The sequence below is a fragment of the Acanthochromis polyacanthus genome, chromosome 8, assembly GCF_021347895.1.
Source record: "Acanthochromis polyacanthus isolate Apoly-LR-REF ecotype Palm Island chromosome 8, KAUST_Apoly_ChrSc, whole genome shotgun sequence".
Lineage (NCBI taxonomy): Eukaryota > Metazoa > Chordata > Actinopteri > Pomacentridae > Acanthochromis > Acanthochromis polyacanthus.
This window is the reverse complement of record NC_067120.1, coordinates 9164153-9190775: the sequence shown is the minus strand read 5'-3', so window position 1 is coordinate 9190775 and position 26623 is coordinate 9164153. Positions and strand designations below refer to the sequence as shown.

Sequence of the window (26623 nt, the reverse complement as noted above, 5' to 3'; positions counted from 1 at the left end):
AACAAGGTTTACAATCAGATAATCATTCACCAATAGAATCATGAATCTCTGAAATGTTTATTGTCTTTAAGTTATGTGTATTTTGTTTTAATCATTATTATTTTTTGTTCTTGTCTAGACTTAATTTATATTGTCTTTTGTTAGGCTGCAAAACTATTCTATGCATATTTGCAAAATATAAAACGCTTGATATATCGGAGAAATTACATTCTTTAATAGTCCTCATTAACTGGATGTTTATTGATTCTTATAGGATATATCTCTTTTTGCTGGCGACCCTCTGCCCAGGGGTCAGAGATCAGGGTCAGCTGAGGGGCAGCATCTTTGGAGCTGGTGGGATTCATCATTCGCCGTACGAAGTCTAAAGAGGATGCTTCCTCTTATAGAGTCCTCCATTTAATGGACCATTCTCCTGATTATTAAAAAAAAGTGGACACAAAGAATCGTAGAGAGAACTATAATGTTTCTGAGTGAATGTACTCAGGCAGCAAACTGCTACAATTATCTGCTTCTTGCACACTTGTAATATTCAGTAAATATTCTTGCAAATTTATTTTTAAAATAGTCATAAATCCTTTTCAACAGACAGCAAATTTAGCATATTGATGTAGTAAAGTGTAGTAATATTTAACCTTTTAACTTGTGAAACAGTCATTACATCAGCTGGTACTGGGACAGTCATAGTACTACTTTTGTGGAATCTGAAGAAGGTGTTTTTTTTTTTCTTTTTGCTCCTGGGACCAGTTTTTCCTCCTACTGAATTTGGTTGTAACAGTAGAAAGCAGACTCCGGAGTTCACAAAAAGGGCAAAGCGTGAAAACACACAGTTATTTTTTGCATTCACCATTTAAAGTCACTTGCTCTGGCAGAGAAAGACTGCAGCTTTTCTGGCCTATTTAGGAGTACAAGAAAGACAACAAATATTTTAGGATTTGCATTTTTTTTCTGTTAGAATTTCTTACATAGTCTTGAGAAATATTAATTTTGTCATTACAATTCAGATGCTGTAAAGATATGCAGGTAACTGCTATGTCAAGCTGCTGAGACGGCGTTTGCGGTCTGTAAATACCTGCGTAAATGTAAAGTAGGTGGATGATGGCTGCACCTCGCACTTAGAGAGGGGGAAAAAACATTTTGAATCAGAATCAGGCAAACCAAATTAAAGGGGGTGCAAATCCCCCCATATGCCTTCTCCCTCCCCATTTCTGGCCTATCATCTATCTCTGGACCATGGTGGGGTTGTCATGTCGACCAGCCCACAAGTTACTATGACAACGGCTCAAGGGGAAGCTCTTGCTAGGGAGGTTATTGCCTCCTTGGGGATGTAAGAAGGACAGGGGGAATGTGAGCACAGACAAAGGGACTTACAGACACCAAAAAGGCATAAATGAAGGGAGAGGTCAAGTTGGAGTATGTTAACTGGAAGTGTGTTTCTGTGAGGCAGGTTTACATTTATAATCACGCAGAACGGGACACAGCGTGTAAATCTGAGTTGTCCCATTCAAGCTTTGGACACAGTACAAAGTTTTCTCCCTCCTGAACATGACCCGAGCCTCTCCTGTACATGATATATTACACTTCACGCTTAGTGCCATACCCTGGGGCAGACAGGGGCAGGGGCAAGGGAGGGAGTGACATTAAGGACCCTCCAAGGTGTCAGATGGGTCCCCAGCTTCCCCCACATTTTGTCATATAAATGTCATAAAGACAAGTTTGGAGTTGGGGAGCTTTTGGCTCTCCTTCTGCCTGGGGGGTATCACAGTGGTTAATTGCCCCATTAGCACTGACAGGGTAAATTGGTGGAAGGGCTAACTATATATTACAGTGAAAACAACAAACCCCTGGCATACACCTGAGGGCATGGAAAGCATGGTGCGTTTTACAGTACGGCTCGTGCATGTTTGATTGTGTTTGCCAGAGACAGAATGTGTTTGAATTGTAAATGTGAATTCACGCGAGCTTTAATAATGGCAAAATACTCTAACTTTATATTTATCTTTATGGAAATTACCTCACAGTGCCAGGCACAGGCAGCGTCTCTGATCATATCTGTGGTGAGCGTTCTCAAGGCATACGTTTAAATAAATCAGGACAATTATTCTTTTCTGTTTTATAGTAGCTAAACTTGGACTTTATATGTGAATTATTTTTTAAATAACTGTACCTTTATGTGTATATTGGCTCTGACCTACAAACATACATAATACATTCCCCGCACACCGGCCTATCGAAGGTGTTCACCTGTCTTTCATTGTTTCAAATGGAGCTAAAAAAAAATGCACGAGCAAATTGAAATACAAATGAAAATTTACATCAATAAAGAATACAAATAACAAGAGAGATGATTTGAAAGCATTTAACGGTGGCGTCACTGCACCATAGTGTAAACTTCAAGGCATTTTGTTCAAATAGGCTACAAAAGCAGCCAAATCTTTTTTAAAATGTTTTTTTACAGCTTACTCTTCAACATATATTAAAGATGCACACGCTAGGCATTCTAAATCAGCACCATCATATGCACATATAAAGACAAACATTTTCAAACAACAGATCTCCAAAATGCTTTAGCTTCTATTAACATTAAAAATTTTCTTTTTATTTAAACCTATCAATTTGGAGGCACCTGTTTTTGTCATTCCCACACACCCACACAAAATCACACACAGAAAATCACAGACACTCACACACCCACACTGAAGTGACACACAGCAGACAATGTCTGGACTAACGTTAAAATTATATCACCACTCACTGTCGTTGTCTTTTGTTCATAAAATGACAAATTGTCACGTACTTAACTGCAGCCATAACAGCAGAAAACCCATGTAGGCATAAAAACAACAGAGGAGTGACTGATTTATGCTTTTGATAAGATGCAATCTTTGATCGTGGCCTGTGCCAGACAATCACTTTAAACGTATTCGAATCGTAAAAAAATTATTGCATGTACTCCAAACGTAGGGCAAATCATTAGGCATTTCATTAATTGGTCACTGAATCGACTCTTTACGTATTTGGAGTTGGACAAATGCAAGAAAAGAATCCAACCAAACCAAGAGAAATCAAATCCAAAATGTCAGTGCACTCAAAACCAACGTAAGGAAAAATATTAATATTCATGTAAGCTATTCCGATATGGCCTTGTAATGCGGGTTGTTTCACGCAACAGTGAGCTGATAGTAACATACTGCAGTGAGAGCTGTATCCTTTTTTTAAGCTGCTGTGGAAATACTAAAATATTACCACATTTTTGCACAGGAATATTCTTCAGCAACACTGTAGCCTTTCTTACTTTCCTAAAATGCAATTTATATTATTGTTAAATTAGGAAGAAGTCAGCTTGGGCAATCAAAGCCTAATAAAGGAAGACGAAAAGCTACTATTTGATCTTACAAATGAATGCAGTTTTCCTTCTAAAAAATGGACGATCGACAGATTGCACATCCAGCGTGAAATCAACAATAGTATTATCATAACAATAGAGTTGAGGAGCGAGGATGGGACGGCCGGAGCAGAAAAAAAACACCAAAGGTCTTTTTAATGAGAAACATAGGAATGGACACGTCAATTTAGCTTGAATTTTTTTCCAGATATTATTTATTTTAATCACAAAAAATATTAACCTGCAAATCAGCGTTCCAAACACAGACCTCCAGCCTTTACTAACCTGCTCAGCCCAAATAAAGGCGAAATGCTTTATTTCACATATTCAAGCATATTTAGAGGAAATCGTTCTTTTTACTGTTAATTTTAATCTTTAGACCTCTTCATAGTCTTCAAAAATTCATGGGCAAACCAGTAATCTGGTTTCAACTTTTACAAAGCAGGTGGAACATCACAAAGAAATCGCAGTTTTCTCGAAAATAATGCGATTTCAGTGTGTGACAGTGTCTGTATACGAGCTTCTAACCAGTGATTTATCTTTTAAAAAAGTCGATACTATATTACTAAAACAATCCTCCAGGGCCTTGTGTGTTTGTGCTCCTCAGTATTGAATCTCGGTGACAGCGTCGCATTTTTGTGTCATTTTGTGGCAGGTTTTATTGTATCGTACATCCTTCCGAAAAGTCTTGGTGTTAAATGTCTGCTTTTGGTCAATATCGATTGTGTATCGACAGAATTGTCCTTTACACTATAATAAGACATCTCTAACTGGAGATTTTTCTACATATTGTTTCCTCTATAAGCTATATTTGAGATGAAATCAGATTTTTCTAAATTCCCATCTAAAATGGATTACCGGAATTTTCCGCCACAATATCATATCGCAGAATAAAACTTAACGTTTCAGATGTAATTTTGTCTACTTTTTAATATTTCTCCTCTCTTCGTCTTTCTATGCGTCCCCGTAGCCTCTCCCCCCCCTCCCTCCGTCCGTCACCCCCTCCCTCTCCCTTCTCTCTCTCGCGGAATCCTATTGATCCAAACGGGCTAATTAGCGGTGTCTGCGCAATTACGCACATGCGCACTGGGCGTAATCTCAGCCATTTTTTGAAGGAAACTAATTAGCAGGAATAAAGAGCCAAGTGTTTTTCCTCCCACAGTGATCAGAACTCATTCTACCTCTGGAGCTCGCACAAACCCCTCCGTCCCCCATCTTCTGTTTACTACAGCCTATATGTAGCTTTAATTACACAGTTGTTTGGTAACAACTTGGACCCCGCTGCTCTCTCTCCCTCTCCCCATTTTCCCCCTCCTGGCTCCGTAAAAACGCAGAGGATCATTCATAAGGAATGAGTGGGCTCTCTATACGATTGTTTTCTGGACTACTACACATTCAGCGTGCGGAGCTTTGTACCAGAGTCGCTGCAGAAATGTAAGTGTGTCATCTGTTTACGATATTTTACGGGGAGCTTGGTAGGAAGCGAGCCAGCGGTGGGGAGGAGGAGGGTGTTCGGTCAGTGCAAGCCTGTAATTCTCGCAAATCGAGCTTTTTTGTCGGTCTGCCTGTGCATTGAGTCACCTGTTACTGGTTAGTGAACGCGATCACTTTTGGTTTAGCTGGCGTAGGAAGCACTGTAAACAAAGGCTGAAGTAGTCTGATGGTTGGCCAGTGCCTTGACAACACAGAGACGGGGAGTGAACTATTCAAGGCTCTGCTCGTCCAGTATTCTCCAACTGCCCCGTTGCTGTGGTGGCCAGAATGAAGAAGAAGAAGAAAAAAGAAATAAAAAAATACAGCTTTGTGCTATTACCTTGAGACTGGCGGAGATTGTATACGGTCCAATAGGTCTTCATGCAAAAAAAACAAAAACAGCTGCGTTAAAGAAAAACAAAAAACAGTGTCTGTCCACATCCAGCTGTTTTTGTCCAGGTCCTATAATGGCAAACAAAAGGCATTTTCCTAAAGTACAGCCACACAACTCTTCTCTCTGTCTGTTTCTCTCCCCCCCTCACACCCATGTCTCTCCTTTCTCTCTTCTTAACACACACACACACACACACACACACACACACACACACACACACACACACACACACACACACACACCATCCCAAGGAATCAAGCATACACTTTTTGTTTGCTATTTGGACATAATTTCATGTTGCAGTGAGCAGCAGTATAACCAGCTAATAACTAACATGTAATATGCATTCATATCTCAATATTAACCCATAGAAAGTTGCATGCTCGTGCACGTTAAATTTCAGGTGTTCTGTGTTTGTACCTAATTGACATCATCAGAATCACTTGCACTACAGGATGCACACACATTGCCACACAGAGATGTACACACACACATTGTTAAATGATGGTTTCCCGCACTTGTGATCGATAGAGAGCCAGGAATGCTTGTATAAATAGTTACATTGCCGATAGACCCAGGTTATTGATTGCAGTGTAAATGAAAATCTTTATCAGATTAGAGACTGTTCTCAGCTGCTGGCAGGCCCGCTCAGCCCCTCAGCACTCTCTGGCAGGACAGTGGACAGCTGCAGTGGGCAAGGGTCTGTGGCCTGTGACATAAACACAGTACATTAAAGCACTATCAGAGTGCCGATATGAGCCATATATCTTAAAGCTGCAGAGAGGGGGGAGGGGGTGGCTACAGGAGAGAGAGGGAGAGAGAGAGAGAAGGGGTGTTTGAGGAGGAGGACGAGGGGGTTGGTTGGTTGAAGGAGAAGGTGAAAGGGTAGATTAAGGTCTCTACTTGATTAAAAAAAAAGGTCAGTAATGAGATTGTGGGACACACACTGACTAACAGAGATGTATCTGTCTGGAATGGCATCCGTCAGAAACCGAAGAAGGGAGAGGCTTGATTTATTTTTTGGGAAGCCCCTGTAGTGATGCATTGTTGTGCTGATGTGATTCAGAATCTTTGTCGGAACCAAACGCTTATTTTTGGGGGAAGATTTTAATGATTAACTTCATGTATGTAAAATGTCACTTCCCAGTGTTAGTTTAATTAAAACTAATGATTTCAAAAGCCAATTCTTAAAATATTCATAATTTCAGACAGTAATTAACTGTTTAAAATAACAGTTTTTTTTAAACATTTCATTATCATGGACAAATAAAGCTTGAGTATATTACAAGAAAGGATTAATTATTATAATGAACAACATTGCTTTTGTCTTTATGTGGATGTGTGTTTTAGTAGCAGAACTTACAGAAGGTGGATGCAATATTTTGCACAAAGAATGTGGAAGTCAAAATATAATGTGCTGTACTACAAAACCTCAAACAGAAATCGTACTACATACTACAATTTTAATTAATACCTCCCTAAAATCTAAACAATTTTTGCAGAAGCTTTACACCAGTATTTTGTTTGGTAAAAACAAATGTTTGTTATACTATATTGTGTTTACTAAGTGTAAAAATTGCTCGTGCTAAACGTTGATCCTGGTGCCTCATAATATCTCTGCACTAATGTGCAGCAAAAGATGTTGAGACTGATACAATTGCTTTAAAAAAAAGTGTTCTTTTATCTGCTTTTATCTAAGTGTGGCAATTTAGTGGAAGCCCTTTAGCTCACAAGCATTCAGTTCTTTATTTAATCCTATCCCCTGAGGAATATTATAGACCTCCTGCATAGCCTTTACCCGCATTCCTCTACCTAGTTTAGCGCTCATGCTATTGATTTTCCCATTAAGGGCTAACGCTAACCCCTGGGTAACCAGCTTCTGGATTGCACACTGTGAAGGCTGTATTGAACAGATGCTATCCAGGGACTTTAATCAATGCCTCCATTGTTATGCAATATTATTTACATGACTCATGTATTTCATTTTCTTCTCTTTTTCACTTCACTTTTCTGCTGTCTCTGTCTGTCCTGCTCCCTTCTTCTCTTTCCCTGTATCTGAAACACACAGGTGGGGTCGTAATGCGTGGCAGCTGTAGCCTCTGGTATGGACAGCGGTGAGGGAGGAGGAGGGGATGGAGGGGGAGGAGAGGAGAGAGATGCTGACCTCAGTCCCCAGGCTTTATCTCTTCCTCTCCTGACCCTGGCGGTCATTCCTGAGCAGGGGTCATCCTCTCATACCTCAGCCATGGCCCCTGCCAAAGAGCCCCTGACCCTGCCTCAGCAGGAGGAGGGCGCAGAGGGGTTCCAGGCTGGGGAAGAGACCCAGGGAGGTGAGCAGAAAGAAAAAGGGCGAGATTCACAGGAGAATGGAGTACGTCAAAAGCAGGGGATGAAGGAAGACTTCGGAGAGGGATGTTTGTCGGGGCAAAGGAAGGCAGAAAGGGAGGCGTGTGTAGGTGTGGGAGAGGCAACAGTTACAGGGGGCCTCCCAGCAGCCCTCAGCAGCAGAGGCGGAGAGGAGAAGGAAGAGGAGGAGGCCATCTCAAACCAAAGCCAAACCAAATCCAAATGTTCTTTATTACCTCAACAGAGCCAGCACAGCTCTTCTTCCAGCACTGCAAAGGCCAGTGGCACACTCGACAGCAAAACAGCCGCCTCTCCAAAGCCCTCCCCTTTTTTTCCCATCTCTCCAAAGCACTTCAATTGTCCGTCCTTCTCATCTGCCCTGCTGAGCGAGACAGAGGTAAAAGACATTAAGGGAGATCAGGGCTGGATTTCTGGGTTTCCTCAGAGCTTTAGATCCCAGCAGTCTTCTCTGGCTTTTCCACTGGCAGGTACCGAGCCTGCCAGTACACCTGCTGAGGATGATGGGCTGGCAGGGGTTCCTCACTCTTCCATTTCCAATGGAGATGGTGCCAAAGCTCCAGAACCAAATGACAGCCAGCTAGACGCAGAAGTGGATGACGAGAGAGACAAAGATGGAGAACAGAAAGAAGCCGTCCTTAGAAACCTCAACCAAGACCTCTCTCCTAATTCACTCACTAGTCACATGACCATAATGCACTCACGCAATTCCTGCAAAACCCTGAAATGCCCCAAGTGTAACTGGCACTATAAGTCTCAGCATACACTGCAAGTCCACATGAAGGAGAAACATCCGGAGACAGGAGGCCAGTGTGTGTGTGGCGCCTCTGGGGGAAAGTGTGTTTGTGGTGGTGCAACACGAGGAGTGTGTGGGTACTGCAGTTCGGGGAAACCCCATCCTCGCTTAGCCCGAGGTGAAACCTACGCCTGTGGCTACAAGCCCTACCGCTGTGAGGTTTGTGATTATGCTACCTCATCGAAAGGCAACCTCAGCATACACATGCAGTCCGATAAACACCTTAATAATGTTCAAAACGGGGGACACTCGAATGGTCAAATACACACCTCTCACATTACCAACAACAGCAGCTCGTCCAATGGTCACACAGTGGATGAGCAGCCATACAGCAAGCTCCCGCTCTCTGTTCCCACGCCTACTACTCAGCCTGCCAAGCTCACACCACCTGCACACTCCCACTCTCATGGTAAGCGGTGGCGGTGCGATGTGTGCGACTATGAGACCAGCATTGCCCGCAACCTGCGCATACACACCACCAGCGAAAAACACACACATAACATGCTACGGCTCCAGAGAGGTTACTATCTGTCTCACTGCCGGAGCCTCGCCCCACAGCTTAAACACCTACAAAACACAGGTGGGTAATGTATCACATCTCTTGCTGCAATTTAAGACGAACACTTTTAAGTGTATACATTCTGGTTCACAGTTTCTCTCTGTTTTAGGCGCCGAGATCTCCTTGAACATGCGACTGACCAGTCAGCAGGTGACAGAACAGCCAGTCACCCTTGGCTCTACACTGACTCCTTCTCCCTCCCCCTCGCCCTCTCCCCCTCCAGCCCCATCTCTGTCCCCCACTGGACCCCTCTCCCAGGGTGTATTCCAATGCCTTGTCTGCTCCTGCTTTTCATCTGACAGCTTAGAGTCTGTGGAGCAGCACCTGAATGCTCCTCGCTCCTTGCCCCAGTCTGAGTGGTGCTCCTTAGTTGCCGGTGGTTGCCACTGCAGACTGTGTGGTTACACCACCCCACTGAGGGCTAACTTCTCCTTGCACTGCCAGACCGATAGACACCGCACCCGGTACCAGCTTGCTGCTCATCTCCAGGAGGGCGGAGACAGGGGTCAGGAGGGGGCTGCCCTCATTGCTAAGGGGAACCCGGTTCAGCTGAGGTGCAACCTGTGTGACTATGTGACCAGCAGTTTGGAGAAGCTACGCGGGCATTCCCTCAGTTCACACCATGAGGCGAGCGTCCGAGTTTACAGAGTAAGCACCTGCAAGAAGCACATTAAGCCCAAATGTACTTAGTGTTTCCTTGTAATTAGATTATATTTAGTAACTGCTACCCAACCATAATATTTTCTTTCTACGTCATTACTTTTAGTTTCTGCAGCAGTATGATGGTGAGGTTGATGGAGGTTCGTGGCTGTTCCACTGTCTTCTATGCAACCACTCCTCCTCTTCTAAACTCCAAGTACTGAAACACAGTCAAACGCCAACCCATCAGCAGAGGGAAGGGCTACTACAGCTGCAGCCAATGGATGGAGAGGAGCTGGCAGCCATTTTTACCATCAGGAAAAGCCCTGATGGTGTCACAGGTGAGAATATGAACTGCGTGGGTGTATTTGATTTCATGTTGCACTGGCTTGCTGACATCAGAGAGCAGACAGGGAATTAAGATGAAAAGAGGGAGAAAATGAGTAATGGCTGTTGCTGAGATATTGATCAAGCAAAGCGATTAGTCGATACACATTCTTGTTATATCCCCAATCACCCCTGACAGCAGCTAACTAGCACCTGCTAATCAATGGACCAATACAAATCTCTTGTACAAGAACTGTGGGAGGTGGAGGCTTGTCACAATTCTACAGTCTGTGCAAGCTATTATAAAGCGCTAAACTTATATTGTGTGGAGTATGTGGCCTGTTAAACATCTAAAATGAACTGTTTAACAGTTCACTTCTAAATTAAATATATCCTGTGATTTGGCTCAGTGCAGATTAAGACTTATTGAGGTGAACTGATGTGTTGTAAGTTCATATTACCTCTACTCCACCTCTGAGGGGAATCTAATGTGGAATCAATACTGATCAATAGTGTGTGGAGGCAAGCAAGAAGAATGGAGTGTGGTCCAAAGACACTGGTCTTTTTGAGGGATAGTTTGTGAAAACATATTGTATGAAGTACTGTGTTTGCTTTACATAATTACTTGTCTTGCCGTTTCCCAGGAGAGCTCAGTGAGGATATGGAAACTTCCAGTGAGACCAGCACTGGTCCTTTGGACACAACCAAAGACACATGTAACTTGGGGGCAAAGAAGATTTCAGAGGAGACAGGTACAACTGCTTCGACTGCTTACGAAAATGTTTATAATATATTATTAGTTCACTCAAATTACGATTTCATAATATATTACATAGTAAATATAAATTCATTTATGTGCTCATGTTTTTGCTTGGAAGAAGAAACAAGAGAAGAGGAAATAGAAAAACGGGATTCAGTGGCCCAAGTTAAACGTCCATCCTCTGGATGCGGGGAAATGGAAAACTCCATCTCAACCAAACGCCCCAGAAAACACCAGCAAAATGAGAACCAGCAGGTAAGCAGTTGACACACATTTTAATAATTTAAGCATGTCCATTTGAATATAAAATGTACCGGAGGAGTAAATGCACTTCTAGATTAGAAGGCGTGTAATTTCCTTGTGTAATCTGACAAACCCCTGCACACCTATGGTCCCTCGCTGCCTGCAGATTTAATGCTTTAATAACAATTTCCCTCATTTCCCTCTCTTGTCCTCCCTACCCTCTTTTAGACTGTCCAGTGCCCTCTGTGCCAGGTTAAACTCCCATACGTACACCTTCGACAGCATCTCACTCATGTGCACAGTGTGGCACAGGACTGTGTAGACAAGCTCATCAGCACAGTAAGTGTTTGCAACTGCGTATTTGTTGTGTTTGCGTTCGTCAGGAAGCAAAAGAAAATGAGAAGGCGAAGCGATGGGGGATGGGGGAGAGTGAAATGTAGGGAGACAATTCCATTAAGAAGGCACCAGAGAGAAAGGCAGCGCTTTTTTTAATGCATGTTTAAGTAGCTCCCCGCTATCATCTTTGATGCAGCCGTGCATTCTGTGTGCATGTGCATGCGCATCTTTTAGAGTGGAAGGGAGAGGGGTTGACTGAGTGAGTGAGGGAAAAGCCAGTCTTTCTATAATGCATGTTTAAGTAGCCCTCTATTACCAGAAGTGCAGTCAAGCTAAAAAGGGGCCCCCATGCTTTTTACTGTGTCTCTCCAACTAACAATGACCGGTCATCTATCCACATCACCATCCTCCATCTCCCTGGCCTGTATGCTAAGTGGCCTTTGTCTCTTGCTCTCTTCCCTCCACTTCACTGACTGCTTTTCACCCTTTCTCCCCTCTGCCGTCCCTCCCTCCCCCCCTCAAGCTACTCCTATCATTCCTATTCTGCAATTTCTGTCCCTGCCCCTCCCATTCTGTCTCTCCCAAGCTCTCTCTCAATTTCTTATGCGTTACCCCTCCCTTACTCACTGTCTTTCTCCAAAGCAGTTTTTTTGTTCATTGCCCCATACTTCCTCCCTCCCTCTCTCTGCTCTCTCTCTTTTTCATATTCTACACCCCTTAGCCCCCATCCTCCCTTCTTCCCCTCCTACCCCTCCCTCACTCTCTCTGATAGTAATTGAGGTTCATTAATTCAGACTGAGGTGATGATGGCCATTATGTACCTTGCTTTCCAATTACGCTCTCTAGATTAAGCCTGACCTTCAGTTTTCTCTGCAGTGTGTGTGTGTGTGTGTGTGTGTGTGTGTGTGTGTGCGCGCGCGTGTGTGGTTGTTCTTCTCTTTCGCTCTTATGAAGCTGTTACGCAGAGAAAACTCTTGTCATGTAAATCTCATCTTTGGCTGTCTGTCCTTTCCTTAGGGTGGCTAGCTGTTCACATAGATATAGTATTTGCTCTCATTGCTTCAAGCTGTGGGGTTGGAGGATTTCTATATGAAGAATGATTTTAAATAAATTCATTATTCAGCTCAGTAAAGTTTTATTAAACCCTTGGGGCATGTTGGAGGGTGTCGCAGGAACTGAAGGGCAGACGCACATATCTCAACCATGTATACTTATTAACAAATTGATGTGCCTTGCTGCTTATACTGCTGTGCAGGCAGGTGCAAGATGTAACGATACACTTTAATGTTTTATGATGTCAGTACGGGGAGAGCACGCACTCTGTTTATACATATTGATATATTTGCTTGCTATTATACTGTACAATTAAACATGTTTTATTCATAATCTTGGTTAAAGACAGCATGGCAATATCCCATATTTCTTTTTTTTTGAAATGGTAAAACAACACTGAGCGGCAACCAAAACTGACAGAACATACATTTTCTTTCTTCCAGGTCACACCACCCATGAAACAACCGCAGTCTCAGCTGGAGACAGAACTACAGACAGACTCACACACGGATGATATTCAGAAAAATAAAACAACCAAGAATAACAATGCAAACTGTTCCCATACCGCAGATTCCACCGCCTCAACTGATTCACAGGAAAACAAAGGTTGGTGTAAAGTGCATGATAAAACTATTTAGACATTGGGTGAAGAAGCAGTAACACCAAACCATGTTCTTTTGGTCAAAAGACAGCATTGTTTTCCTGACATGTGTTTTTGTAAAATCATTTAAAAATTCACAGTCATTATTTTTGGGCATTTTACAGGCAATTCGGTGGAAAACACTGAGGGAGATGTAGCCGCACCCAAAGATGTCACAGCTCTTCTCACCCCACCCCTAGAAGACAACACTACTCACCCTTCCAATGGCAGACTGGCTCCTCAGTCCCCGACTCAGATCTCCCCTTCATCTCCGCCCACCTCCCCCCCCAGCGACCCCCCTCCCCTTTCTGATCGCCATGGTTACCGGTTCCGTTGCAGCAGGTGCAGCTTGGCGTTCCCCACTCCGGAGAAGCTCCAGCTACACTGGCAATACCATGCCATGAGGGCGGCGACAGAGTGCCCCCTCTGTTCGAGACAATGCCGCAGTCAGGAGGCCCTGCAGAGACACATGCAGAACACACACTCACAGCTGGACAACACACAGGAACAGAATACGCTCCTCACACCTCATGCTGTGCAATACATGGAGCATAATAAGAATACAGTTCAACAAGATTTTAGTTTGTCACCTCAAGTAGGTCAAGAAGCTGGAGAGGGCGAGGATGAAGAGATAGATGAAGAACCTCTTGGCACAGAGGGAAAGGAGGAACAAAAAGAAGAGCTTAACATTAAAGAGAAGGACATGGTCCCTGAAGTTGATGGAGGCGAGCAGGATTTTGCTGAGACAGAGAAAGGGCCACAAGAAGAGATCATATCTGAACCTAGTTCCAGCTCCCTTCTCAAGAAGAGCTCTAACCCCACAATGGACCGTTATCTTGATCCATCTAGGCCCTATAAATGTACAATATGCTCTGAATCTTTTACTCAGAAAACAATTCTTTTGGTCCACTATAACTCTGTGTCCCATCTCCACCGGGCCAGACGAGCCCTGCAGGACTCTGGCACAAGTGCTGCTGCCCCAGAAGCTCCTCGTGGTCCAGATCCTAGACCATACCGCTGCCGACTGTGTGGCGTGGGCTACAGCCAGAGCTCCACACTGGACATACATCTTCGCTCTGTCCTTCATCAGACTAGAGCTCGCGCTGCCCAAAACCCAGCTCCACAGACCCCAGCATCTACTGTCGCTGTTCCAGTCTCCACTACTGCTGCTCAGGCCTCTTCCACCAGAGAAGAAACACCCAAGAGTTTGCCTTTCACCAAGAGGCCAGATGCAGGAAGCTCTTCAAGCTCTTCACTAGTAGGCTCTGGCTTAGTAGCTGAAGCCCAGCCAACCCTCTCTAACCCAACAGATAGCCAGCAGGCTAAAAAGAGAGTGGCAGAGCTTCTAGCATCAAGAAACCAGCTAATGCTAATACAGCAGCAGCAGATAGCCCAGGCCCAAGTCCAGGCTCAATTACAACAGCATACAGCTCTTCTTCAGTCCCAAATGATGCAGCACCTTCCATTAGGACCGGAGAATCTTCTCAAACAACACTTCTCCCTGGCATCAGACAACTTGCTCTCTCTACAGCAGCAACTACTTCTGCCATTTTATCTGTCTGGAGACATGTCAGTCAACCCAGAGTTAACTCTTAAGAGCCCAGAGTTTAGTCATTCATTATCTGCCTGTCCCCTCCCTAAAGAACAGGTAAAGACAGAGGCTAAAAGGGAGTCTCAAACTGATGACAAACAAGCCCAGAAACAATGTTCAAATTCAACTAACCATATTAACCAAACACAGCACCAACTGCAGTGTGAGGCCAAGGTTGATGCAGTCTGCAAGGGACCCTCCATCGACCAGATGGAAAAAGAACACAAATCTGGTCTTGAGGAGGAGAAAGAAGAAATGCATGTTCCTACTGTTAAAAATGAAAGTAAGGCAGAGGAAGGAGTTTCTTCTTCATTTAATCTTCTTGGATTGCAATGTCCTCCACCCAGAGTGCCATATGCTGCTGCAAATGGGGAGCCTCTTAGAGCCCTGCTGCAGGGTTATGGCTATGAGTTGGCACTGCAGTATATACAAAGTAGACACAGACACCAGCAGCAGATAGCAATTCAAATGATACCAGATAAGCAAGAGTGCTCTGATATAAACAAGATGGAAGTGGGCTCAGAGGAGAACAGAGATGAGCTTAGCAAACTGCAGAATGGAAAGATGGGAGGATGTAACAAGGATGACAAAGGAGGAGAAGACAATGGAGAGACAGAAGGCTTGCCACAAGAAGACAAACAGAGCAAAGATGAGGGTTCGGCAAACAAAGAGAAAAAATGCTGTGAAAAAGGAAAAAAATGTAGAGACTGTGGCAAGTTTTTTTCAGATGCCTTGATTTTAAAAAGCCACCAGGAGTACATTCATAGGATGCTGTTCCCCACTGCTGCATTGGAGAAGTTTTCCAGAGAATATAGGCTGCAGTATGACCAGACGTACCCACTCACACAGCTTAAATCGGGGGAGAATTCAATTCAAGCTGCAGTTCCAGTCCCATCCACAAGCCCAGAATCAGAAGCGGCACCGGAACCAGTTAAGCCTCAAGTTAAAACCCTTGAACCCTCATCTGTTTTGCCAGTTTCAGATCCCACAACCAAAACAGGTGTCACAGCTACAGATCTAACACCAACTGTCCCTGCACCTTCTTCTCCACCTTCTCCTTCTCAGTCTCAAGACTTTCCACAACAAGAGGCACCCATCCCAAGCACATCCTCTACAGTTACCTCTCAAACCACGCCCTCCATTCCTCTTTCTTTGCCTAAAATACCTATGCTCCCTCTATCCTTACCCCAGCTTCCTATACCCCCACTATCCTTACCAAAGCTTCCACTACCACCAATTCCTTTTCCCATGGAGCTACCTCTCCTCCCTCCAGTTGTGATGCAGTCTGTGGCTCTTCAGCCCCAGGCTTGGTTAGACACAAGTGTGAACCCTGAGCTAGCAAAACTCTATCAGTCTCAACTTAACCCAGCACTGCTAGGGCAACAACCACAGCTCAGTCCAGCATTGTTAGCTCAGCAACCACAGCTCAGCCCAGCTTTGTTAGGTCAGCCTCCACAGCTTAATCCTGCCATGCTGGGTCAGCCATCTCAGCCCAGCCCCATCCAAACAGGACAGCCAAGTCAAGTTAGCCCATCAATACTTGAACAACAGCAGGGTAAGAGAACCCGAACACGAATCTCTGAAGAGCAACTAACTGTTCTAAGGAAACACTTTGATATCAATAGCCTCCCCAGTGATGAAGAGATCAACAAAATGTCTGCACTGTCTGGTCTGCCACACAAAGTCATTAAACACTGGTTCCGAAACACCCTATTTAAAGAGCGCCAGCGAGACAAGGATTCCCCTTACAATTTTAATAACCCCCCAACCACAGCGCTGGAGGACTCCAGAGAGGAAGTAGCACAAAACCAGGCTCTGACAGTTTCTCCATGTTCGTTGTCCCCAGGCATCCCAGCCAACACGTCCCCACAACCTCAGACAACAGACGTGCATAGAGGAGAGCCCCATAGGGGTAGACGCTCGTCCCGAACGCGCTTCACAGAGCAACAACTGGAGACTTTACAGGGAGTGTTTGAAGCCACTCCCTACCCCAGAGAGGAAGAATATGACAGATTGTCAGCTTTGTTGTCCCTCCCGAACAGAGTGATTGTTGTATGGTTCCAAAATGCTAGACAGAGAGCCCGCAAAAACCAAGATCGAGTGGCAGATGATGGATTAGAGGATAGGAACCAACTTGAAAACATATACAGACAGAGAAATGGTTACTACAAGAATGATGATGATAACCAGGATAACAGTGGTGAGGATGAAGGACAAGGTGACTCCCAGAATGAAAACTCTGTGGATCTGACTTATGAGTATTACACCCATCCTGACTCACCTGCCCTTGATTCATCCACTCCATGCACAGACAGTGACTATCTAACAGCCAAAGGTGAACAAACACCACCTACAAGTAAACAAGAAGAAAAAATAATTTCTCCTCAGGCTAACACAAGCCCAGTTCCTGTTCATACTCAAAATGGAACTTCAGATGCAGACATCCAACATAAGGAAATTGTTCAGGACATAAAAACAGGATCTTATCCACAACTTGAGCCCAAGCTGCTGTCAGAAAGTACTCCTGAAAAACCCCAGCCTCTGGTTGCCTTCTCTACACAAAAAACAGTACCCACCAACTTGTCTATGTCTCACTCCGACGAGGGCCATACACGCAGTCCTCCTCCTGTACCAACTCCTGAAAAGGCTGCTGACACTTCATCCAGCCTCCCTTCTGCTCCAGAGTCTGAGAAAAGCCACAGTCGGCTGTCTGATGCAACAGCTTGCCTGTCAACTGAAACCCAACCGCAATCCCAGCTCCAACCCCAGCCTCAGTTCCAGTGCAGTGTCTGCCCAGTATCCTTGCCATCTTTCCAGCTGTGGCAGGAACATCAGACCAGGCACCTCCTAGCAGCACAGTCCCAGGTACAACTTCTTCATTCTGGCTTCACAGACCGAACCATGCCTTACATGATGCTTCACCCCAACCACTCCTTAATGGCCAGTCAAATGCTATCAGGTGCTATGTCCCAGATACACCCTAATCCCACACATCCCATGATTTCGCACCTAAACAGCATACAAATTAAGAACACACTCTCTGATCACTCAAGCGGCACCCTAACCAATTCCCTGACACCCATAAAGCAAAGTACAAAGCATATATCAGAGACCAGTTTTGAGGGCCAACGGGGCGGTAGAGAGGTTGAGGAGGAGCACAGAAGGGATAAACGTCAGAGAACCACCATCACCCCAGAACAACTTGAAGTGCTGTATCAGCGCTACAGCTTGGACTCTAACCCCACCAGAGGAGTCCTCGAGAGCATTGCACGAGATGTGGGCCTCACAAGACGTGTTGTTCAGGTACTGTATAGATGAGAAAAAAAGACAAAACTATTTAATGCTCTTGGTTATATTGAATTTTAAAATGGACATCTTTCTTTCACAGGTTTGGTTTCAGAATACACGGGCAAGAGAGAGAAAAGGACAGTTTCGGTCAATGGGACCAGGTTCCAGTTTCCAGCTCGGTTTGAACCACCTGCGCTGCCCATTCTGCAGGGCTCTCTTCAAGGTAAAGAGTGCTCTGGATGCCCATATGAGGTCACGTCACTGGGCAGAGGCAGAAAGAGCTGGCTACAACTTATCAATAAGCAATGGATCCAATGGGCAGACTGGGATGGCTATGTCATCTGTCATGGACAGACCAGGTCCATCTATCTCTTCCAACGCTATCCCAACCCCTGGCTACGTCATCAGCAACAAAGAGTTCACTTTGAAGTCACCTGTGACTTCTTTGTCTTCAACCACAAATCTAAACAGCCCAGAGGAGGATGATGACTATGAGGAAGATGACGAGGAGTACGCGTGTGAAGAGGGTTCCGGTATGGCTGGCCAAGGTTCTCCTAGTCCTGAAGGACATGGGGGTACCAGCTCAGACTGGGGTGAGACACAAACTCTGCAGCAGCACCACCATCAGCAGCAGCGCCAAAGGACACAGATGAGCCACTTCCAGGTACTCCAGCTCAAGGATTTCTACAGGAGCCACCGCACACCCAACCGACATGAGTGTGAGACACTAGGCCAGGAGTTGGGACTGCCTCACCGTGTGGTTCAGGTAACAGTTTCAAATATATCAATTTCTTCATTACAGATTAAAAATATTCAAACCAGAACAATCAAGTCTTTCAAGTCTAATAAGTAACATTTTTTATGTAAATATTTTTCAGGTGTGGTTCCAGAATGCCAGAGCGAAGGAGAAGAGGGCCAGGAGCCTGAGCTCTGACTCTGCAGAGAGGGAGCAGGCTGAGCTGTCAGCAGGGGCAGGCGAAAGAGACAGAGCTTAGAGAGGCAGACTGCTTCCTTCAACCATGTTCTCACCAAAACCCCACTTTGCAACTGCTGTCGACCTCTAAACCTATATACCCTGTCCACTTGCTGCCAACCCTGTAACCTGAATACCCCAAAGATGCAGAGCCGCAGTGGCCCAAAGAGAAACTCTCTCCTCAGAAAGTAGGAGAGAGCCCAAACCAAGTCCTCTTTACCACAGCTTTCCTCTTTTCATATTGTTCTTAAACTCTTTCCTGGTCTGTCCTTTCTTGTTGAAAAGAGCTCCTCTCCCTATTCTGTCAGACACCTTACTACAACCAAACACCACCTTGATAAAACCCAACCAGATGCCACAGAGGCCAAAGAGCATTCTCCAAGTATGTGACCTCACTGCCCAGCTAGACCTGCAGTCTACCTCTCAGTCTGCATGACAGACTCATAGTGGGCCCTCCACCAGACAGTGCTAGATGACTAGCTGTGTAGCATGTAGTGCCAGTCTGTATGAGGCTGGAAAAGAAATTGTCAAAGAGATTTTAGTGTAAATAGAGAGCTCCAAAAAATAAACTTGAAGAAAAACAAAGCAGTTAACAGTGGAAGAAGAAGAAGAAGAAGAAAAAACAGAATAATATCCTTGAAATACACAGGGATATTTGCATAGAGCTTTTGTAAAGACTGACTCAGATTCCAAAGCTCATAACCAAAATTTTACATGTCTGTGGATTTAGTTTGAACATGTTTGTTTTCAATAACAAACTGCAGAGCTGACGTCTGTACGGTGAAGGGGTGAGATCTGCAACTGGCATAGGTGAGCAGAGTACCAATAGACTGATACGGTGCTAGAATGCAGCTTCACCTTTCAAAAGCCAATGATGAGTCTTCTGTTGTACATGTACTCCTTCTATGTTCCTTTAGTGGATAACAGCCCAAATAGCACAGAACGTAAAGGCCAGTTTGTCTTGAATGGGGCAAACTATTTTTTATAGCACTCAACCATTATACTGTATATGAAAACTTTAACCAAACTCAAATTTACATTGTGTGTGTTTAGTAATAGTTTCTTAATATAAATCTTATGGATTGAGATAAACTGTCTTGCTTCGATATAGTGTCATGATTATGAAAAGATTATGACAGCTTTGATATGTTCAGGTAAGGTGACTTACTGCCTTTCCGTTCTATTTGAATATACCAATGGCTTACCAATGTTATGTGATTAATGTAAAGCTTTCTATGCTCAGGTCAACAGCTCAACATGGCTCCGCTTCAAATGTGATCTTAATACTATACTTTTCTGTTTTTGAAACAGAAGAGGCTTGGTTTAACCTTGGACTAAGTATTAAAAGATATCTACGAAAACATCTCTGTATTTCAAAGATCTGAGCTTTTCACCTCTGAGTAATAGATTGTTACAAAAAACCTTATTGAAACTAAAGTGTTTAATAGTGTGAGGGGTAAATGTACAGTATTTAGCTTTTGTATGGTTGACTCGAGACTTCATTGGATGTTTGAGACATAGCTCTCTTTTCCACTTACAGATAGGGAGCTACTGCGCAAAGTTGAGAAAAACGTCGGATGTTATTGATGTTATTTTTGTACACTTAATTTATTTTCCCTCCTTCTCCCTCCCTACCTACTTTCCACTTTTTCTCTCTACCTTTCTTCCTGTGTTCATTTGCAACCAGTCCTTATTCTATCTGTAATAATGATAATATAACAATAATAGCTAAACAATAATTAATGCTTTAAGACAAAATCCAAAGATGTGATAATACTTTAACCATATGACCTACAAAAATAAGCGCTACTGTTTACTTGACGATGTATTGCTGTTTTTAAAGAAGGAAGGAGTCCCTGTATCTAAGCTACTGTTTTCTGCCTCTCATAAGCACACTGGAGACTGTAACCAAAACCCCAAACTAGAGCCATGGCAGTCTGTAATATAGCGGTTGAAGAGTTTTACTTCTCTTGAGAAATGTTGCAGTTTATTTTTCTTTTATACCATAGTGTTGAATTCAGCCCTTAAGGATGTCCAGTTTGCTGCTAATGTACTGTAGTTTCTAACGATACTGTAGAAAGATGCATGCTCTGATCGCTTTACCACTAGGCTTTAATGACTACAAACTGTAATGATACCTGTGATGCTGTTGATAAACTGCTCCTCTGTTATTCTGTCAAAAACAAATGGATATGTGGGGCTCAATTCCATCAAGTTTGTTTTCAGTATCCTATTAATTACCCTTACTCAGAAGACAGTAATGGCTTTCGTAATACCAGAAATATTTTTCAAGCTTCCAGTTTCAGAGAAACCCTCTTGGTGCATTAACTTCTCCATCCTTGTGGAGATACTGCATAGTTATTTGAATGAGGTATTTGAAGGAGTTCAGCCCCAAACCTTCCACTGGTACGGTGTCTTTCTGTGTTGCATTGTCAATTTCTCCAGCTGGAACAGCTTTGCTGAGCTCAGATTGACATCACAGCCAACTTTCCAAAGGATGTGGACTGACTAACTCTGTCATGTTTTGTTCTTAAACTAACCAATGTTTACGACAATACCAATGAGCTTTCTTCTGTACAGAGATGTGCATTCCAAATACCACACAGGCAGTTTTTTTTGTATACTGATTATTTCAAATATAATTTCTCTCGTATTCTCTTGAACTTAGTGACTGTAAGATGTACATATTGGAGTCCTCTATGGTGAAGAGACTCTGTTATCCTTACTGTAGGTAAAACGATTCTTTTAATTTTTTTCTGGATATGTTGTTGCCATAGTGATGACCAAAAAGATACCTGTGATGTGCACCTGTCCTTATGTCCTGCTCCAGTGGTTTAGTGTGTCTCTATACTCTCCTTACCCCAATTCTTCCCTGCTGGTGTGTGTTTCTCTTCCTTTCCCTCCCCATACTCCACTGAGCTAAATAAAGTCTGCTTTGGTGCACGCTCTGGTCTCATCCCTTTGGTCTTACCGAGAGAAGCCATTTTGTGAATGTTGTGGTATGTGAGGGTGTCTGCCTGTTATATATGCGTTTCATATTCCAGGTTGCATGCTTGGTGTCGGTGTGTGTCTGGCTGGAAGGCTTTTGATGTGCAACCGTGTGTGTGTAACATGGTGGTGTGTGGAAGGCGTTTGGTGAATGGAGCCATGACCTCTGGGGTCACTTCATTAATTACATCTGTGACATTCAGCCAGATGAGTTTCCTTTGTGACTAAATGATATGATGAATATTAACGACCTCGGATGAATTACATTGCTGCTCCTGCTGCTGCTGATGATGATAATGTGTTTTACGACTCTGGGAGAGAGGGGTGGAAAATTGCACACTACAGCACATTTAGGACACACAGATTTTCATATGCAACATTTCAAAGACCACAGCTTAGGTTGGTAGAGAAGATTTTATTATTTTGTTCTTTCTTATGTAAAGCTTTCCTGTGGTTGATGAGACAACTTGCCAAAGAGGAAAATCTTAAATGAACATGGGAATGTGTCGTTCCTTCGGAGTCACACACAAGTCAAGCACAAACTGGTATCTGCTCCCTTTTTCCTCTAGCAGCAAGCCATTTATTTCACCATTACACAGAAATGCGACAACGGAAAATGTAACCGTGAAACTGTTATGTTCTGATTGGAGCTGCAGGGAGGAGACAAACAGATACATGGGGAGAACAACAGCAAAGTATACACACAAGAGGGCTTGAGATAGCTTCGTAGCTGATGATAGCCATCTTAGAAAGTCATCCTGATAAAGTGATCCCCCACCATTTCTCCTTCTCCCTGTCCTCCCCCTCTTAATCAAATGAGTACTGTGCAGCTGGTGGGGTTGCGGCAAAAAGGGGTACGAGTGTGTGTGTGGAGAGTAGGTAGAGGGGGGGCTTTGAGGGATGGCGTGAAATTATTGCCTGCTGGTGTATATGTGTCGCTGGGGGTAGTAGGGTAGAGTAGGGGGTAGAGCTGGGGCTGGGGAGGGGGTGTAATGTCATTGCCTGCTGGTGTATCTGTAGTGGGGGCTCATTTAGATTTAGATTGGTTATGTGAGGAGAGAGCTGAAAGGCCAGCTCATGTTTATGCATGAATCCCAAAGCATGCTGCTGTGGTGGAGCCCCGAGTTAAAGAGACAGAGCCGAAATACATTCGCACATTTAGATACACCTCTGCTTCTCAGGATAAGGTTTCGGCTGAAGCGACGCTGTGCTATCAGATACATTTCAATCAGTGTGTGCGTGTGTTGGCCTATTTGTGTCGTTTATTTATGTGTGCGCCTCCTTCTACGCAGATAGACTTCACCTCTGTCCAAATGAATGTCACTTCTGCTTCTTGTAATCTAAATGGTCAAATTTTAGTTTTAAAAATGCAAGCTCCATCACCCACTGCCTGACTGTACGCAGACATTTGCTTTGGAGTCGTCTACGGCTGATGCAGAGGTACACACAGTTCATGGGTACTTCCCACATTACACTCAGTCATACCCCGAGAGTAATCAGTAAATGTCTTTGAAGGAGAGTTTGTTCAGCACTTCATCAGGTATAAAGTGGTTTTTATTTGGAAATGTGGTCCCTATCCATCTTTTAAATGACTTTTTAATGGTCGTCACACCATCCTAATCAATCATATGGCAGAGCTAGCCTGCAAGCGCAAATACACTCTATTTATAATTCTTACATTCTTCTGCAAAAACAGACTCTCTGTGGCTTTTTGGTACTGTAAACAGACTGAATAATCAGTGTAATTGTCTTTCTGAATTTGTGGAGACATTAGAAGGGCTTCCTTAACCAATCTCCAGCATCCTGGTTATGAGGAATGCTGTGTAATCTATCTTTATGCTACATCGACACCTCCCCTTCAGGGCAGAGTAACTTTAGTAAAATACTGCTGTTTATTATTTTTTCTTGGGTGTCTGTTCATTCAGGCCCTCACTTTGTGACCCCACACCATCCCCCATCCACATGCCCCCCCCCCCACCGCCCTCCCTGTCTACTGGCGGCCACAGTACTTTACATCTATAATGAGATACAAATACGCATCAGCAGGACAGTGTCTTTGCCACGCGTCACTGTGTGAATATTACTCACACTTATTAGCTGGATTATGTTAATCTTTACACTCTCTGCTCACAGACAACAGACTCCCCATGATATGGGGGTGGTCACGGCGGCAAGCGTGTGTTGTCGTGTGTATAAGTGTGTGTATGGCCATATGTGTGTTAGAGTGTTTGCCATGTTGTCAAACTGATCTGCATGTGAAAGGGTGGTCTAATTACATCACTTATGCAAATGAGAAATGTACACGGGCATGCACACATACACACCATGGACAGCTTATTACTAAGGTCAAAAAGACAGTGTGAGCTACCCTCTTATTCACTAGCACAGGATGGCATCACCACCTGTCAGATAGATATGTCTTGACACAATTCATGGAAGCTAAACTGCATGCTTTGATGCACTGCTTCTGATAAATCAGAAATAAGAGTCGATTGGTCAAGCTGAGAGTAAAGCACTCAGACTGTTATTGGAAAATGTCCGACCGCATATCCACTGATTAGTCTTTTTTCAGACTGAAACATTGATAGTATCCCCGTTGGAATGATTGATTGAGTCTGACACATTTTAATTACGCCCAAATTAAATGAATCGGCTGGCGGACTATAAAACATTGCTGTTTAATAACGAGCCCCTCCATTTTCCTTTTTTTTTTCTTTCCTTCATCCAATCCCATTTTGGCTGCCCACACCAAATAACCTCTCTCTATTTAATGATATGCAAATGAATTTTCATGAACCCCATGATCCCATGCGATGATTAAACTGAGATGACATTAGCTGCCATGCTGCTGCCACTGTCAGTGTTTCCGTCTGCCTCTTTTCTCTGTCCTCATATCTACTATCTTTCTTCATATCCACGACAACAGCCAACTGGTGATATTAAGGGGTTCATTGTCACCATTCCCTTATGAATTTTCTTTGTGAGAGATGACATTCTGCATATCCAGTGTTATTTCAGAAAAGTTTTCCCAGTGGCAGCAGAGATGGAGCATTACAGTGCAAAATGTTGGTTCTCACACCACAAGTAGCACTAGCAAACTGAAGACGTGCATGTTACAACAATATGCAATTATTGTAACGCAGTAAAATCATATAGACAATTTTGGTAACCTTCCACATCTCTTCATTTTCCACTTCCAGTGCTCCCCTCCCACCGTTCCGTTTTAGTCTGTATCCAGCTCCACCTCTGCTGTCGTTTATTGTACTCCATTTGCATAATGAAGCCCAGGCTTAATTAAGATCCCACTGGAGTCTGGAGCCAAGGATGAAGGAAAAAAGGACGAGGAGGAGGGGAGGGGGATCCGGCGTTCCTTAGCTTATCCGCACGTGTCCAAATAGGAGGCACAATTTAGGGGGGAGAAAAGCGTTGACGAGCGATTAAATCGCTAATTATGATCGGCTGTTAGAATTAGTGTGTGGCTGTTAATTAGCTGCAGATGAGATGCCCAGACAGTTGCCCGCCCCTGACGACTGCAGCACCCTCCTTGACTGGCAATAGAGAAACACAGCTTGACATCCTGGAGATGATGCCAACACATCCCTCCCTTTAACGCAGAGCAGTCTGAGGGGATATCCCTTTAAGAACATCCCAGGTGTGCAAGTGCAGGAAAGAGGCTCTTCATCATCCTTGTCCACCCACTCCCACTGTTCTTCGTTAAGCACAAAATTCCTCATATTTTCTTCTTCTATATCCTTTATTCATTTTGCTCATTATTCCTCTTCTTTTGCATACTCTTCCTCTCCATAGTGGAATGGTACGATCCCTCGCCTTAGTTCTTTGCAATGGGCAGCAGCGTCCTTTTAGTGCAGCAGTTGGCACTGAGCAGAGTTGGCATCGAGGAAATGGTTTTTGTCCCATACTCCCGCCACGGCTGCGTTTCTGTGTCTATTTCTACATTTTTCTACTATTTTGTGTCTGTGTTTTTGTCGTTTTTGTACAGCTTTTGATGGCGGCTGTGAATGCCTCACAGTTTGCGTTTGGCATTGTGCCATCTCTGTTTCTAGTCTCTCCCTTGAGGGGATGCCATCGCCGAAAACATTCATGGCATCCGAAATGTTCTGCTCACCGTATGGAGGTTTCTGTTTACAAATGTGTGTATTATGTTGTCTTGGCAGCATGCCATCTTTCTCCCTGTGCCCTTGCCGCCCCCGAAAAGATGCCATCACAGAATCGCTGGCAACCGTTGCCCGGGCACCTCTTCTTGGCTTTGTCCAAGCAAACAAACGGTGATTAGTAGGAAATCCTCAGAGGTGAGTCCCCTTGTCTACGACGATGACAGTTCTTCGCCATCTGCTTTGATCCCGCCGGGTATGCCATGACTGTACACTGGCATGCTGCCCGCTGGCTGGCACACCGCGGCTGGCATAGAGAGAAAGAAAAGTCAGTAAATGGATAAAATATAGGATTTTCCAACGCCGTTTTTCTTTGTATGACTGATGCTCATCGTGGAGTTAAATCTTACAGTTTTATATTATCGTCCATTTTCTCTTCGATTTCCTTCTATGCCTTCTTCATCCTTCAACATCTGAGTCATCCTCTGTCTGCTGGCATCTTCCTTACTTCTACGCTTTGCTATTCCTTTCCTCTGCCCAGACTGACGTTCGTTACGACCCATTATGCCTGTGCCAAGGTGGCACCATGGTAGCAGTATGGAGGTCTGTTTCTCTTCCTTTTTCATTCTTATCCTCTTCGCCCCTTCGCCCATGCCCATGCCCGCCCCCGCTCAAGTCCTGACTGGATGGCACTGTGCCAACCTG

The 26623-nt window shown here is 44.0% G+C and overlaps 2 protein-coding genes across 4 annotated transcripts in view; one reads left to right on the top strand and one right to left on the bottom strand.

Moving 5' to 3' along the window:
• gtf3c6 (general transcription factor IIIC, polypeptide 6, alpha) overlaps window positions 1-26576 on the bottom strand; it is a 30405-nt gene extending 3829 nt beyond the window's left edge. The window contains exons 1-2 of one of the 3 annotated variants that reach the window (XM_022191954.2): window positions 26329-26576; window positions 24977-26225 (exon numbers count right to left, since the gene is read on the bottom strand). In XM_022191954.2, the coding sequence (XP_022047646.1) occupies window positions 24977-24993 (17 nt within the window). In that variant the 5' untranslated portion in view covers window positions 24994-26225; window positions 26329-26576. Of the gene's footprint in view, window positions 1-5195; window positions 5412-24976; window positions 26226-26328 lie in introns of those variants that run through there. The other 2 variants (XM_022191952.2, XM_022191953.2) reach the window with 2 other exon arrangements.
• LOC110949742 (zinc finger homeobox protein 3-like) lies at window positions 4424-21761 on the top strand. The gene is made up of 11 exons (XM_022191947.2): window positions 4424-4816; window positions 7318-8989; window positions 9078-9616; window positions 9735-9948; window positions 10579-10686; window positions 10813-10949; window positions 11166-11276; window positions 12770-12932; window positions 13092-17860; window positions 17946-18611; window positions 18724-21761. The coding sequence occupies exons 2-11, from the start codon at window positions 7354-7356 to the stop codon at window positions 18838-18840; spliced, it is 8460 nt and encodes a 2819-aa protein (XP_022047639.2). The 5' UTR covers window positions 4424-4816; window positions 7318-7353; the 3' UTR covers window positions 18841-21761.
• Window positions 26577-26623: the final 47 nt, after the last annotated feature.